The 15,706-nt window shown below is 42.5% G+C and overlaps 2 protein-coding genes and 2 non-coding genes across 4 annotated transcripts in view; all 4 read right to left on the bottom strand.

The window, feature by feature from the left end:
- The window catches only part of rab35a (RAB35, member RAS oncogene family a), a 39,374-nt gene extending 39,067 nt beyond the window's left edge, over window positions 1-307 (bottom strand). Inside the window, exon 1 of the mRNA XM_060912100.1 lies at window positions 27-307. Within this exon, the coding sequence (XP_060768083.1) occupies window positions 27-78 (52 nt within the window). The 5' untranslated portion in view covers window positions 79-307. The remainder of the gene's footprint in view (window positions 1-26) is intronic.
- Window positions 308-495: 188 nt separating this feature from the next.
- Window positions 496-8,560, bottom strand: rplp0 (ribosomal protein, large, P0). Its single transcript, XM_060912995.1, has 8 exons — window positions 8,492-8,560; window positions 7,908-8,017; window positions 4,310-4,485; window positions 3,691-3,778; window positions 3,456-3,602; window positions 3,196-3,381; window positions 2,895-3,035; window positions 496-720 (listed from the first exon to the last, which is right to left on the bottom strand). Exons 2-8 carry the CDS (start codon window positions 7,959-7,961, stop codon window positions 568-570), a joined length of 945 nt encoding a protein of 314 aa, XP_060768978.1. The 5' UTR covers window positions 7,962-8,017; window positions 8,492-8,560; the 3' UTR covers window positions 496-567.
- LOC132876189 (small nucleolar RNA SNORA63) lies at window positions 3,854-3,982 on the bottom strand. Its single transcript, XR_009651925.1, has one exon. It is a non-coding gene; the product is annotated as a small nucleolar RNA SNORA63 (small nucleolar RNA).
- On the bottom strand, window positions 4,586-4,714 carry LOC132876188 (small nucleolar RNA SNORA63). The gene has a single exon (XR_009651924.1). It is a non-coding gene; the product is annotated as a small nucleolar RNA SNORA63 (small nucleolar RNA).
- Window positions 8,561-15,706: the final 7,146 nt, after the last annotated feature.

Raw genomic sequence — 15,706 nt, 5'->3', positions numbered from 1 at the left:
GTCTCGCATCCCCGGTGTTTCCTTACCGCTGTCGCCGATAATGAGCAGCTTGAAGAGGTAATCATAGTCCCGCGCCATGGCACTGCTCAGCCGCTTCCCGTTTCAGTACACAGTGTGTGTGCGCGCCGGTTGTATCCGTCCGTCCTTCCCCCCGGCCGAGAGGATGTAAACTTTCTCCAGAGACCGTCTCCTCTTAGCCGGCGGGTATTTGTGACACTTTCGACAGCGGTTCACGCCCAGGAGACATGCGGCTGCTGTCTGCGCTTCAAGGCTGTTAGCCTGCTGCTAGCTAGCTGTGGTTTATAATTCCACCCACCCTGCTAGCCATAGATCCGCACTGCGCATGCGCAACCAGAAAGCACATCTAACCAGCACCCTCTGCGCCACTTCACTTTTTATAATTCATTTACAGCCAGAATTATATCAGCAAAAAGTTACAGAAGCACTTTATACCATACATTTATTTAAAAAAAAAAAAAAACCCACACACATCAGTTTCAGTTTTTATTTTTTATTTTTTTTAAATTGTTGTTCACACGAAGCAGGTTACAGCGATCGCTGCTTCTTTTAATCGAACAGGCCGAAGCCCATGTCTTCATCAGACTCCTCGGACTCCTCCTTGGCCGGCTCTGCAGCCACAGCCGGAGCAGCAGCCGGAGCTTCGGCTGCAGGAGCTGCAGCCACAGCAAAAGCAGAGGGATCAGCCAGGAAGGCCTTGACCTGGAAAAGAGCAGAAAAACACAGGAAGTTACAGTGCGAACGTCGTATCATCCACCATGTTTAAACTAAGGGAGTTTCCACACTTGGGTACAAAAGCTTTGCGTCAGAGTTAATACTAGACTGAAGAGTGACTACTTTTCATTCGGATCAGATAAGAGATTGATTTCTTGGCCTGTATCCAGTTTTGAATAATAGCTTTCTGCTCTCAAGTGTGTACAAACTTTAAAACACACACCTCCCTAATAGAGACAGAGTTCCATACGGCATCCAGTGGTAGTCTTTCAAGTACACATTTCAGTGTCAGGTGAAGGCCTCTGCATGCTCTTGTGACAAGGCTTTCGCAGATAGCTTTTCACAGACAGTTGTAATTTATTGTTGAGCGGGGAGTTATAGGCGTGCGCGATGTTATTCACCGGCACAACGCAAGGGGGTGCGAAGTCACTAGGAGTAGTTGGTGGGTGTGGTTAGTGGAGTGTTTATCCTCCGGTTACTTATAATGACTAGAACTTTTTTTTTTATAATGACTAGAACTGGAGTCGTATAGATGTACGTACTTCCTCAATCAACCGCTCTTCATGCTGCTCCATCTTCGCTCGTGTTTTTAAAAATGCCGTCGTGAAAACAAAACAAACCGGGAAAGTAGTGAAGCGGAAGTGCGTGTACAGCGGATGTAGAGTGGACCAATCAGAGCCCTCTTGTCTGCAAGGCTTCTGCGGTGGTCACAATTTTTGGGAGGTGCGCGCAGAGTGTCTGCGAAGGTGGGGGGGCTACGCAGACACTATCTGCGACACCGTCTGCGAGGACTGGGTTGTCAGCATAAATTGGCCTTGAGGGTACAAAATAATTTGAGTCAGCGAATTCAGTTTGGAGATTGCATAACTTCCAATTCAATGATACCAGTACAGTCATGAAATTGCAGTCGTTACTCACACAAACATGATCATATAAGAGCGACTCCGTTTACTGGTCGGAGACAAAATTTTGTTAACCCAGTAACCCTGCAGTGGCACAGGCCTAATAGGCATGTGCGCACACAGGCTGCAAAGGCACCATTTGGAACAAGGCGGAAGTTTTAATGATTACAGTACTGAGTTTTTGATCGCTTAATCCAACTTTCAAATAATTAAGTATTCTTAATAGACCGATAGGAGCTTGTTTTGTAGACCATGGATGCAAACGGCGCGCCTTTTGGCGGATGCCGCCTTTTTCACGGCTGTCTGGGGGACTTGTGTGAATCGTGCAGATCCGATGAGGGGTTTTTTTGGGGGTGTTGGAGTGTCAGATTATAATTTCATCAAAGTAAATTCTGTATTAAAATTACTAAATAAGCAAATCCCGTTACAGTCCATGAAACATAGGAAGTATTTTTTTTTTAAAGATATTTTTTGGGCTTTTTCTTTGCACCTTTTATTGGATAGGACAGTGTAGAGACAGGAAATGAGCGGGAGAGAGAGACGGGGAGGGATCGGGAAATGACCTCGGGCTGGAATCGAACCCGGGTCGCCCGGATTTATGGTATGGCGCCTTATCCACCTGAGCCACGACGCCCCCACATAGGAAGTATAAGTATGAGAAGAAAACTGTAAGTCAGAAAGCTGCGCACGTAAAGCCAATTACGTAACTTGCGTTGGACTGATGGAAATCCTTGCGTGTGCAGTGAAGTGTAGCCAGCAGCAGATAATGGTGCGCAGCCAATTGGCTTTATGTGCGCAGCTTTCTGCTTTACTGTTTTCTTCTCATACTTCCTATGTTTCATGGACTGTAACAGCATTTGCTTATTTAGTAATTTTAATACAGAATTTACTTTGATGAAATTATAATCAGACACTCCAACGCCCCCCCCAAAAAACACAAAAAACTCCTCGGATCTGCACAATTCACACAAGTCCCCCAGACAGCCGTGTAAAAGGCAGCATCCGCCAAAAGGTGCGCCGTTTGCATCCATGGTAGACACAAGGCACGTCTACTCGAAAGCCTTTACTGTCCAGCCATCAAGTGCATTGTGTGTCCGAGACCTAGCGTCCCTGTCTGCCGGAGAAGGCTGGCACACAGGGATAGCAGGAAACAGGTTTCTGTTTGCAGGGTGAACAACTGAGCAGCACTGCAAAAGCTGCTTTGTAACCTAACCTGCACTGGCAGAGAGGTCTCTCGCATAGCAAAGCAAAAGATTTTACCTTATCAGCCAGAGGGAAGGAGTAGTCTGTTTCCACGGCGACAGCCAGAACCCTCTTGTATCCATTGATGACGGAATGAGGGATAGAGGCAAGAGTTGGGTAGCCAATCTGCAGACACACACTGGCGATGTTCCTCACACCCTAAAACAGAGTTAAAAACAGATATATGACTTGGTACCTTCAAACCAACATACTAGAACAGGGATAGTATGAAGATTTGATTTGTGGAGAGAGAATTGACTCAAGTGTACATGATGGGAAAGGAGTTTGACAGAATTAAAGTGACTCAAGGCCCACTCACCTCCATGAACTTCAGATGCAGGGCCTCCTCAGTGATGTCCATCACTTCAGGGCTGTAGACACTGCCGTTGTCATAGACCTGCTGGATGAGCAACCCGTAGGAAAAGGGCGAGATGTTCAGCATGTTGAGCAGCGTGGCCTCGCTGGCACCAACCTTATCCCCAGGCCTGATCAGCTGTACATTACTCTGAAAAGAGAAAGCGCTGTTAGATGTACAGTTTACAACCTACAAGAGAGCCAATAAAATCGGATTTGACGTACCAAGATTTCAATGGTTCCTCTGGAGATCTTGGTGGTGATACCCAAAGCCTGGAAGAAGGAGGTCTTCTCAGGGCCCAGCCCAGTGTTCTGAGCAGGCACAGTCACCTCACAGGGGGCGATGGCACCGGCACGGGCAGCAGCTGGCACCTAAAGAGATGACGACTTTAAACAATATGTACACTAGGAATAAAAAAAAGAAAAAAAGGAAGTTAGGAATAAAGGTTGAGAGAATTACCTTATTGGCCAGCAGCAGGTCCCTGATCTCAACCAGGTCTTCCTTGGTGAAGACAAAGCCCACATTTCCACGGATGTGGGGAAGCAGCCTGTTAAAGAGCCAGTCGAGGTTTACTCAGACATCGAAACAAACATGCGTATAAATTTTCCATCATACGAATGCAATGTTTGAGACTAAGCGTCCCTGTAAGCTGTGGAATGCAGACAGACAGGGATAGTAAGAAACAAGTTGATTTATGCAGGGGGAACGACCAAGCAGCACTGCAACAGCTGATTCGTAACTGATCCTGCACATTCAGTGATGGACATAAAGGTGCGGCTGTGTTCTAGAGCTATAATCATAATTTTAAAGAACGTTGTCTTGTCTTTACAGACTCTTCCATTCTGGCTTTTGTTAAAGTAATATTAATAATAATAAATTAATTTCTACAGCCTGGAAATCAACTCTGGAATTAGAGCTGGTCTGCATCATCTCATGAGATATATGTACTTTAGAGGACAATTTTGAAAACGTTTTCACTGCAACTCACAGGCACTCTTCTTTTAAGATGCTACATCTAGAAACAACCTATAAAGACCAAGTTATGTGAACACTTAGCCCCCCACAGACGCATACGTACTTCTCCAGGGCCGGGTTGCTCTCCAGGTGGCCACGGATAGCCTTGCGCATCATGGTGTTCTTGCCCATGAGCACGACTGCCTTGCCCCGCAGGGACAGACGAATGGTCTGCATCTGCTTGGAGCCGACGTTGTCTGCGCCCACGATGAAGCATTTTGGGTAGTCATTCAGTAGTTGCTGCGAACCAGAAAGCAAAACTGAAATAAGAACAAGGAGAATTCCTTCGGGACTAGTGGAATCAAGATAAATTAACAGCTCTGTATAGCCTTCTAGTGCAATGTTTGAGACTAAGCGTCCCTGTAAGCTGATGGATGCAGACAGACAGGGATAGTAAGAAACAAGTTGATTTATGCAGGGGGAACGACCAAGCAGCACTGCAACAGCTGATTGGTAACTAATCCTGCGACTTCCATATTTGTACCAACAAGCATAGTTTGCACATTCATGGATTTAGACTTCAAAGAAAATCTGATTATGATTATCTCCACTTACATCTTAAGACTAAGAATTCAAACAAAATGCCAAGCCATTACGAGCCTCAGGGATGTGATTTGGGGCTGGTGAAATTATCTGAAAATTTTAGCCGGGGATCTGGGGGCCATAGGCCCCCAGCTGGTCCAGGGCAGCACCCTGGTGGGGGGACAAGGGGGGGCGAAGCCCCCCGAAGCTCCTGGGTTCTGGGGTTTTCTGACTTAAAAATTGTACTAAAATGGCAAGCAAACACACAAGAAAAAACTTGTCATGATTAACAAATTCAAGCCAATTTAATGGTCAACATGCAACTCTGAGCCCCTGTAGTAAATTCAATGATTCTTAACTGACAAAAAGCCAAAACATGAAACCTAAAAATGTCATTCTAAATTAAATCATCTGCATTAGAATAAATAGAAAATTGTATAAGGAAAAACAAAATTTATACTTTTCAATTACTGTAGAAGTTGAACATACCTAAATGTGCCTTTTCAAACAAACATGATGCAACATAAGAATTCATCCACAAGTCTTCAGGAACTCTCAAAGAAAAAAGATGCTAGCATCCATGTCCAGTTCCAGCATATCAGTCACTTTTTTTCTGCAGTTTCTACTCTAGCAATGTCAACTTCATATTCAGAACCCCACAGTGTTCACTCACCAAAGGATATTCAGAACCCCAGTGTTCACTCACCAAAGGATATTAAGAACCCCACAGTGTTCACTCACCAAAGGATATTAAGAACCCCACAGTGTTCACTCACCAAAGGATATTAAGAACCCCACAGTGTTCACTCACCAAAGGATATTAAGAACCCCACAGTGTTCACTCACCAAAGGATATTAAGAACCCCACAGTGTTCACTCACCAAAGGATATTAAGAACCCCACAGTGTTCACTCACCAAAGGATATTAAGAACCCCACAGTGTTCACTCACCAAAGGATATTAAGAACCCCACAGTGTTCACTCACCTAAGGATATTCAGAACCCCGGTGTTCACTCACTTAAGGATATTCAGAACCCCGGTGTTCACTCACTTAAGGATATTCAGAACTACTGTGTTCACTCACTTAGGGATATTCAGAACTACTGTGTTCACTCACTTAGGGATATTCAGAACTACTGTGTTCACTCACTTAGGGATATTCAGAACTACTGTGTTCACTCACTTAGGGATATTCAGAACTACTGTGTTCACTCACTTAGGGATATTCAGAACTACTGTGTTCACTCACTTAGGTTTCGTTTCTATCCCGGGCTCCAGCCCGACTTTGCACGCTCGTAGCTTGGGCAGGGGAGGTCCCAGAATCCCCAAACTTGACAGCCAGAGTCCTCTGCCCTCCCCCCAAAGAACCAGTGCGGGCAGGGCGCGCTAGCCCCGCGTCTCGGGACGTAATTCGCCCAGAGGCGAGCCGCAGCGCTCCGCTTAGGTTTCGTTTCTATCCCGGGCTCCAGCCCGACTTTGCACGCTCGTAGCTCGGGCAGGGGAGGTCCCAGCATCCCCAAACTTGACAGCCAGAGACCTCTGCCCTCCCCCCAAAGAACGAAATCGCTGAACAAATGTCTCACAGTCTTATGTCCAACGTCTGTAGCAACCTCTTTCTCCAACCATTTCCAGTGGAACTTGTTTTTCACTATTCTGTCGATTTCTTTAACTCGATTTGCATCTTTACGCTAGATCACGGAGGCTGCCATCTTTCAACTCTTTGTTTGAAGCGAGCTTACGTACAGCTATCTAACAAGTGCGTTCATTGGTTGTTACAGAGCGATGGGCCAATCACGTACCTCGTTTCATCTCAATGACGGAATTACTGAAAGTCGGAACGAATAGGATACAAATGCGGATTTTTGAGCGAAAAATCGGAAAAAAAATTTCTTCAAATTTTGAGGTGAAAAAAGCGGAATTCCGCGAATTCGCGGAAAAATCACATCCCTGGAGCCTTCCTCTTACTTGGAACAAAAGCATCAAAGTTGTGTTCATTCTCGGCTATCAGAACGAACACTAAAGAGCAAAACATTACAGCCAATTTGATTACAAGCTTGACAGTTATTTCGCTTTTATTCAGATTATATAATTCAGCCTTTTTTTTGGAAAATGATTGTCATGGCCAACAAATTCCCAGCAACCAAAAGGCCTTATACTGTGACATCATCGAAGTACAACAATGTGGCATCTGAGATGCTCCAGGACACTCGGACAAAAAAAAAAGCAAGAAATGTCACAATTTTTGCTATTTTCGCACCTAGTTTGACAACTCCTACATGATGTTCCTTGACCGCTACAATTTCTTAACCCTCCTGTTCAGGGTCAAACTTGTCCTGTTGCCCGTCCGCCAATCAAATCACATCAAGAATTTACGGAACTACGATTGCCATGGTGTCCATCATGAAAGTAAAAACATCATTTCCTCCTTTTCCTTTCAGCTGCTCCCATTAAGGGTTGCCAAAGCAGATAACATCCCTCCATCTCATCCTGTTCTCCGTATCTTTTTCCATAGCACCAAAACACCCTCATATCCTTCTCCACCACATACCTTTGTGCTTCCTCTTTTCCTTCTACCTGGCAACTCCGTCTCCAGCATTCTTTTCCTAATATACCCCGGATCTCTTCTCTGTACACGCACATGTCCGAAACATCGCTCACTTTGTCTCCAAGCCGTCCTACATATTCTCATTTCTAATCCTGTCCAACTTGGTCACTCGCAGTGAAAATCTCAACGCTACGTCCAGTCTTTTAGTCAGTCTCACTGTCTCCACACATCATCACTGGTCACGCTCTTCTTCACTTCACTCCTCACTATTGCTTTGTACAGCCGACCAGAGATGTAGTCCGATCCTGATATAAAACCTGAAATCTGACGAATAACAGGATTGCGTGATTGAAATTCTGCTTTAATGTGATTATTCGTAGTGGTAACTGAAGAAAGACAACAGGCTCGGCACTTTTAATATTCTGGTGTCCTGTTTTAAGATTTTGAACTCAGTATTCATACCGAGAAGGATAGAAAGCATCAGTGTGAAATCCTAAACTGAAAATCCTGCTTTATAACAGTGTAAATAGTATAATAACAGTATAATACAGTATAATAGGAAGAAACGGGCAAAAACAAAAAATTACTACTTACAATGATTTTCAAGAAGTAGTTGGACTTCCACGTGGCCCTGTCTTCCCTGGGCATCTTTGCAGTGCTTCCAAGGATCGGTTAAGAGCCGGTTTAAAGACAAGGTGATTTATCTTAGAGAGGAAACAACCGATTATAACCAATAATTGAACATCTGTATAGGACAAAACTATAAATAAATGACGTTAAGCGTTAACTATGTATATAATGTCGAAGATTAGACATTAGTACTGGTTATTTCCGGTTAACTGCTTTTCTACAGGGCTCGTAAAAAACACTAAAAAGGTTTATTTACCACTAAAACATATTTAGACTAAGTTTTGAGTGTACAGTAAGCGAAGGTTCATATCCACCGACCACATGGCGCTCATCTCACTGACCGAGCAACATGGCGCCCTTTAGCTAACAAGCTAACTCTGACAAACCGGTCACTTCCGGCCAAAACTGCCTTTTTTATTCCATATTTACATGACGAATCGTTACATTTCCGCTTTCCCTCCATATTTCGGCTAAATATGAACATTTTCCCCATTAATAAACTTGGAGAAAAATGTTAAAACTCTCTGAAGTACCAGAGCCGAGCTTACCTCAGGAGGGACGCGTGAAAGAAAAGAGACCGAAAGAGGAAGTCAGGCGGTATTATAGAACGAGTCCTGTGAGCTGATTGATCAATATTGCTGTCACTCACTCACTATGTCCCGCCCACAACTCTATACTACGACTGCGCATTCAACACATGCGCCATTTTACATATTTCAAATCTGGGTCTGTCTCAGAAACTGGTCTCATGGTCAAAAAAATACATTTTCTAATTTTACTTTTTTTTTTTTGCATTTACCTAACACTCAATGTTTCTTTTGTCATGTTTAATAAGAATAAAAATAGTATCTTGCTTTATCTGGCCTCCACTGTGGAAATTTTTTTTATTACAATTCAAATGCGGGCGGCACGGTGGTGTAGTGGTTAGTGCTGTCGCCTCACAGCAAGAAGGTCCGGGTTCGAGCCCCGGGGCCGGCGAGGACCTTTCTGTGCGGAGTTTGCATGTTCTCCCCGTGTCCGCGTGGGTTTCCTCCGGGTGCTCCGGTTTCCCCCACAGTCCAAAGACATGCAGGTTAGGTTAACTGGTGACTCTAAATTGACCGTAGGTGTGAATGTGAGTGTGAATGGTTGTCTGTGTCTATGTGTCAGCCCTATGATGACCTGGCGACTTGTCCAGGGTGTACCCCGCCTTTCGCCCATAGTCAGCTGGGATAGGCTCCAGCTTGCCTGCGACCCTGTAGAACAGGATAAAGCGGCTAGAGATAATGAGATGAGATGAAGAATTAAAGCCCCTCCTTCACAGATGAAGATGGGCAGCACGGTTGCCTCACATCCAGAAAGGCGAGGGCCTTTCTGTGCGGAGTTTGCATGTTCTCCCCGTGTCCGCGTGGGTTTCCTCCGGTTTCCCCCACAGTCCAAAGACATGCAGGTTAGGTTAACTGGTGACTCTAAATTGGCCGTAGGTGTGAATGGTTGTCTGTGTCTATGTGTCAGCCCTGTGATGACCTGGCGACTTGTCCAGGGTGTACCCCGCCTTTCGCCCGTAGTCAGCTGGGATAGACTCCAGCTTGCCTGCGACCCTGTAGAACAGGATAAAGCGGCTAGAGATAATGAGATGAGATGAGATAGTGAGATGAGATGAAGAATTAAAGCCCCTCCTTCACAGATGAAGATGGGCAGCACGGTTGCCTCACATCCAGAAAGGCGAGGGCCTTTCTGTGTGGAGTGTCCACGTGGGTTTCCTCCGGGTGCTCCGGTTTCCCCCACAGTCCAAAGACATGCAGGTTAGGTTAACTGGTGACTCTAAATTGACCGTAGGTGTGAATGTGAGTGTGAATGGTTGTCTGTGTCTATGTGTCAGCCCTGTGATGACCTGGCGACTTGTCCAGGGTGTACCCTGCCTCTTGCCCATACTCAACTGGGATAGGCTCCAGCTTGCCTGCGACCCTGTAGAACAGGATTAAGCGACCAGAGATAATGAGATGAGATGAAGAATTAAAGCCCGTCCTTCACAGATGAAGACGGGTGGCACGGTGGTGTAGTGGTTAGCACGGTTGCCTCACAGCCAGAAAGGCGACAGCCTTTGTGTGTGGAGTTTGCATGTTCTCCCCGTGTCTGCGTAGGTTTCCTCCGGGTGCTCCGGTTTCCCCCACAGTCCAAAAGACATGCGGTTAGGTTGCCGTGGGGCAGCCTTGAGCTGAAGTGCCCTTGAGCAAGGTACCTGACCCCTGACTGCTCTAGTGTGGCTGCCCACTGCTTTGGGTGTGTGCACATGTGTTCACTGCTTCAGATGGGTTAAATGCAGAGGATGAATTTCACTGTGCTTGAAGTGTGCATGTAACAAATGAAGGTTTCTTCTTCTTCAGATGAATGAAAATATTGAATACATTTCCTCTTTTTGATTGCTTGGGTTAAAAATGCCAAGTTATGATGACTGAATTGATTATTCACTTCTTCTTCTTCTGGCTACTCCCGATTAGGGGTCGCCACAGCGGATCTTTCGTCTCCATTGCTCCCTGTCTTCCGCATCCTTCTCTACCACACCTGCCACTTTCATGTCCTCTCTCACCACATCCATGTATCTCCTCTTTGGCCTTCCTTGTTTTCATGTGCCTGGCAGCTCCATCCTCAACATTCTCCTTCCAACATCTCTTCTCAGGATGTGCCCATACCATCTCAGTCTCGTCTCTCTTAGTTTAATTCCCAAGCTCTCCACATGTGCTGTCCCGCTGATGTGCTCGTTCCTTATCCTGTCCAACCTTGTCACTCCCATCGCAAACCTTAACATCCTCAACTCCGCCACCTCCAATTTTGCCTCCTGTCTCTTCGTTAAGGGTTCGGTCTCCAATCCATACATCACAGCTGGTCTCACTACTGTCTTATACATCTTACCTTTCACTTTTGCTGGGACTTTCCTATCACAAATGACTCCCGAAATCCTTCTCCATCCTGCCTGCACTCTCTCTCACCTCACTATCGCAGCCGCCATTTTCCTGCACAGTTGACCCCAGGGACTTGAATTCACCAACTTTCTTTACATCTGCTCCTTGCATCTTCACTACACTCTCATCCCCATTCTCATTGATGCACATGTATTCTGTTTTGCAACTACCCAAAATGTATCATGTTATTCATATTTAACTGAATTGATTTTTCACTTAAATATGAATGATGATACATTTTGGGTATTTGATATGGCAAAATAGGACACAATGGAAAAATGAGAATAACGGCGGTGGTAAAAGAACAGCGACTGTACCGGCTGAAGGTCGCGCGGGTCTCTGCTGCGGCGCGCAAGCAATGGGACATCACTACCGCACCGGACGGAGCGTGAGGCGGGGGCGGGGCAAAATGACTGGCCGTAGATTCTATCAAAAGGTCGATCTAAATTGACCATGGTTGCAAAATATTGGCCAAAAATACGCAAACACTATGAAATATGAAAGTAAGATGAAAAAGAAACATTCTATTGCCTTATACTGCAAGACTAAAACAAAATAAAACTGTCAAAACTCACCTTTTCAGCGATAACGTCCGAACAGATCACTCGCGTAACAGAGAGGCCGCAAATGGAAGCACGATCAACTTCTAACTGTTGGAGTGGAAAATTCCATTCTATACATGCAAATTGTTAATGTGTGTCCTTCCCCGCACACAAATAACACGCTACGGTAAAAAATAGACCACAACTCATTTTATAGCTCAGAAATTCATACAAGAGCAGCTACCATCGTAACATATTCTGTAAGAAACATATTCTATACCTAACTTTCAGCTTTCGTTTTAAAAAACAAAATCGCAGATTTATAACTAAATTTTTATATGGCGTAGTGATTTTAAGTTCCTACTTTTGGTGAGGTAGTGACCTTGACCCTGAGGCTTTCCGTTTAGATCAAAACACATGATCATATTGGGTTTGGGTCTGCGGAAAATGGAGTCACAACGGTGATCAAATATTTCGCATGATGTTTTATTACGGTTAGGATTATTCTGTGAGCGCACCAATCCTTAGGTGTATAAAGTTGCAACTTAAAATACAATTAGTGATAACTGTAGACTTTTCAGTGGACTACAACCTTTTTAAGGGAATGCGATGCAGTCAACCGTTTATCATGTCCCGGATCAAGCCGCCATTTTTCCACAAATTTGCAGAATTTTTGCCAAATTCTGAATAGAGTATTCACATCAAAGATTTAGTTTTATCTGTATTTCTTTCATCTTTTTATTTCAAATTAAAACCAACATCACCATTCAAAACCGTATAGTTTATTGACTGTGAGTATATTGAGTGGGGGACCCCCACAGCACCCAGTTTCTGAGACAGACCCAGATATATTAAGGTAAAATTACATACAAATAGGACAATATACTAATTTACAATTGAACTAAATACATGAAACGAAACCTAAGTGTAAAACACTTATTTCCATTATGGTCCTTTGAAAAGATCCAGGATGGCACCATGTTGACTGTTTAATAATGGAATTATCAATAATAAATTTGTACAAATGGCACTGAGTAGAATAATAATATTATCTCTAGCCGCTTTATCCTTCTACAGGGTCGCAGGCAAGCTGGAGCCTATCCCAGCTGACTACGGGCGAAGGGCGGGGTACACCCTGGACAAGTCGCCAGGTCATCACAGGGCCGACACATAGACACAGACAACCATTCACACCTACGGTCAATTTAGAGTCACCAGTTAACCTAACCTGCATGTCTTTGGACTGTGGGGGAAACCGGAGCACCCGGAGGAAACCCACGCGGACACGGGGAGAACATGCAAACTCCACACAGAAAGGCCCTCGCCGGCCCCGGGGCTCGAACCCAGGACCTTCTTGCTGTGAGGCGACAGCGCTAACCACTACACCACCGTGCCGCCCCTATAATAATAATAATTATTATTATTATTATTATCATTAAAAAAAACTTTAATAGCACAAAAAAAATTTGCTGGATAAACATGGATATAAAAAGCAAGATACAATAGTATTATAATGCACCCAAGAGTAGCACCATGTAGCTGAGTACCACAGAAAGATCACATCAAGAACCCTATCACAGTTGTTGTTGCTGTTGTTTTTTAATTAAATTTATTTATTTTAAGGGCAAAACTAACAAATAAATATAAATAGTATAGTGCGATAGATTGTAGTTCAGTTTTCCCAGGATAAGCTCCATATGGCCCTTGTATAGACGCTACTCGATTTGGGACGCACCCTGGAATTTATTTATTTAGATTCACAGAATCATTCGATTCATTAATTAAGAGCCGACTCTTTCGGTTCCCAAGTTGCTCGTTTGTTATTTTATTTCTCTAAACAGACAAAATGTGCGATATTTTGACCGGATATTATTCTTATCTTGTAAAACCATGGCTGTTTTGTCCCATGGAATATAATTTTATCTTCTAATGAAAAAAATCAAACAAAATAAGCACGACCTGCATTCATGTTGTTATTGTGTCTACTTCGTTGAGAAGATTCATTTCCATGTATCCAGTCATCCTTTTCCCATTAATTTCCATGTATCCAGTCGTCCTTTTCCCATTAATTTCTATCATCCTTTCTCACACTGGATAGACTTCACGTAAAAACACCAAACAAGTCGACTCTCACCCTTTCAAATCGACTCAAAGAGTCGACTCCTTAGTGAACGAATCATCACTGGCTCTTACGTCAATTTCATGCGACGTCGTAGCGCGAGCCATGTGAGAGGCGAGGGTTTTTTTTTAAGATTAGATTAACAACTGCATATATATTTTTTTAATTTATTTATGCAATAACAGTAATTACAACAATGACACTGACACAAATAACTAGGCATAGACAAACAGACAGCAGCAAAAGAAAAACAATAAATAATAATCTAAGGGAAAAATAAATAGAATAAATTAAAGACAATAAGTAATACATATACATACTATATCACATTATATAATACTACACAATACAGTGAGAGGAAGGGAACAATCATTCTTTCCATACTGTGTGAAGGACACATAAAAGTCTGTCATTCTTTTGATTGTCTTTAGATTAAGGGTTGTTTTACAATCAGGGTACAAAGTTTGTGTCACAGGGGTCCAAAATTCAAATTGATTCAAACTGGTTCTTGTACCAGTTTTTAAGTGAAGGACAAGTTAAAGAACAGATTTCAGGTAATTTTTTGACATATGTGTATGGTAGTTTTGTGTAATCTGCTATAAGATGGGAGAAACAAATGAAGTGATTCTCGGAGAGGACTTTTTTTTTTGACAATTCAGAATCCACTACTTCCATAGTGCTTTTAAATATAAGGCTGTAAGCTTTGTGTTAGTTGTCTCTAATATTTATGTCGCAATATCTTGACCACATTTTAGGATGAAAATAATCATTTTAGATATGTTACTTTATATTGAAAAATTAGCTGTCTCGGAGAGGACTTTTTTTTGACACAATTGCATACTAATTTGATCAAAATAGTCTGAAAACTTACTGGCGTTCAACATTAAAACTTAACTATGTTTCCAATGATATGGAACCAAATATTTGTTTTATGGTATAAAGAACAATTTAAGTGCATCCCTTTTGGAGCTACCTGTGGTCAAAAAAGCACTTTTTCTAAATGACACGAGTAATTTTGCTAAATATGACACACACTGCCATACATTCACCAAAAATAACGTCATCACCACATTTTTTTTTTTTTTTGCATGGTAAATAGAGCTATCACAGGGCTACAATAAACAACCAAGTTTATTTAGTCAAGCCTTTTGATATTGAAGATTTTTTTCCCTTTTATTTCCCAAAACATTCAAAATACAAACAAATAGAGCACCATATATATATACAGATCCAAAAACATCAAAGTAGTAAAACACACACATAGCAATAAAGTCAAAAATATGAACAAGAAAGGGGCTACTTAACTATCTTTACATATGTTAATCGAGTAAATAAGTCATCCAAAAAGGATATAAAATAACCAACATCCTTATTTTCAACTAACTTTAAAGATTTGACAAAAAGCTTGAGGTCATTCTTCCAGTGTGTAACATCAGGTTTAGTTTAAAAAAAACGACATTTGTGAATAAAGTGTTTACCTAAAAGTAGTAAATTATTAATACCATATTCAATTTTGTTATTATTTAAAAACACTCCAAATTTAATTTCTTTAATGGATAAAGGGGCAAACTGAATCCCCCTAGACTGTAGCCAAGCCTGAAAATCAATCCAAAATCTTTGTATTAAATCACATAGAAAGAAAAGATGTTCCAAATCCTCCTCCTCTGTTTCACAAAACACACATTTACCAGTTTCAAATTTAAATTTCTTCTTAAGAAATTCTTTGGTTGGGTAAATTCTATTCAAAATTTTGAACTATATTTCTTTCGCTTTGAAGGGAATTAGAAAGGACCCTTACAAAAATTAACCATGGTTTTACTATGAAAACTAACCATGGTTTTACTATGGTTTATAGTTATTCATGGTTTTCATGGTTTTTTTGGGTAACCATGAAAACCATGGTGCATTTTACCTCAATGTTCACTTAAATTTTTAGGTTCTAAGTAAATGTTAATGTATCTGGGCTGTTAATCGAGATCCTTCTCTACAGCATTGACTGTTGGACGAAAGCATGGTAATACTACAGTTAGTGCATCCTTTTAAAAACCATACTATCCCTTTTTACACTAATTTCATAGTTACTATGACCTATTACACATACAACTATGATGCTACCACAGCTACTGCAGTATTATGGATAAACCACAGTAATGCTATGGT

The sequence above is a fragment of the Neoarius graeffei genome, chromosome 28, assembly GCF_027579695.1.
Source record: "Neoarius graeffei isolate fNeoGra1 chromosome 28, fNeoGra1.pri, whole genome shotgun sequence".
Lineage (NCBI taxonomy): Eukaryota > Metazoa > Chordata > Actinopteri > Siluriformes > Ariidae > Neoarius > Neoarius graeffei.
This window is presented reverse-complemented; position numbering and strand designations above follow the sequence as displayed.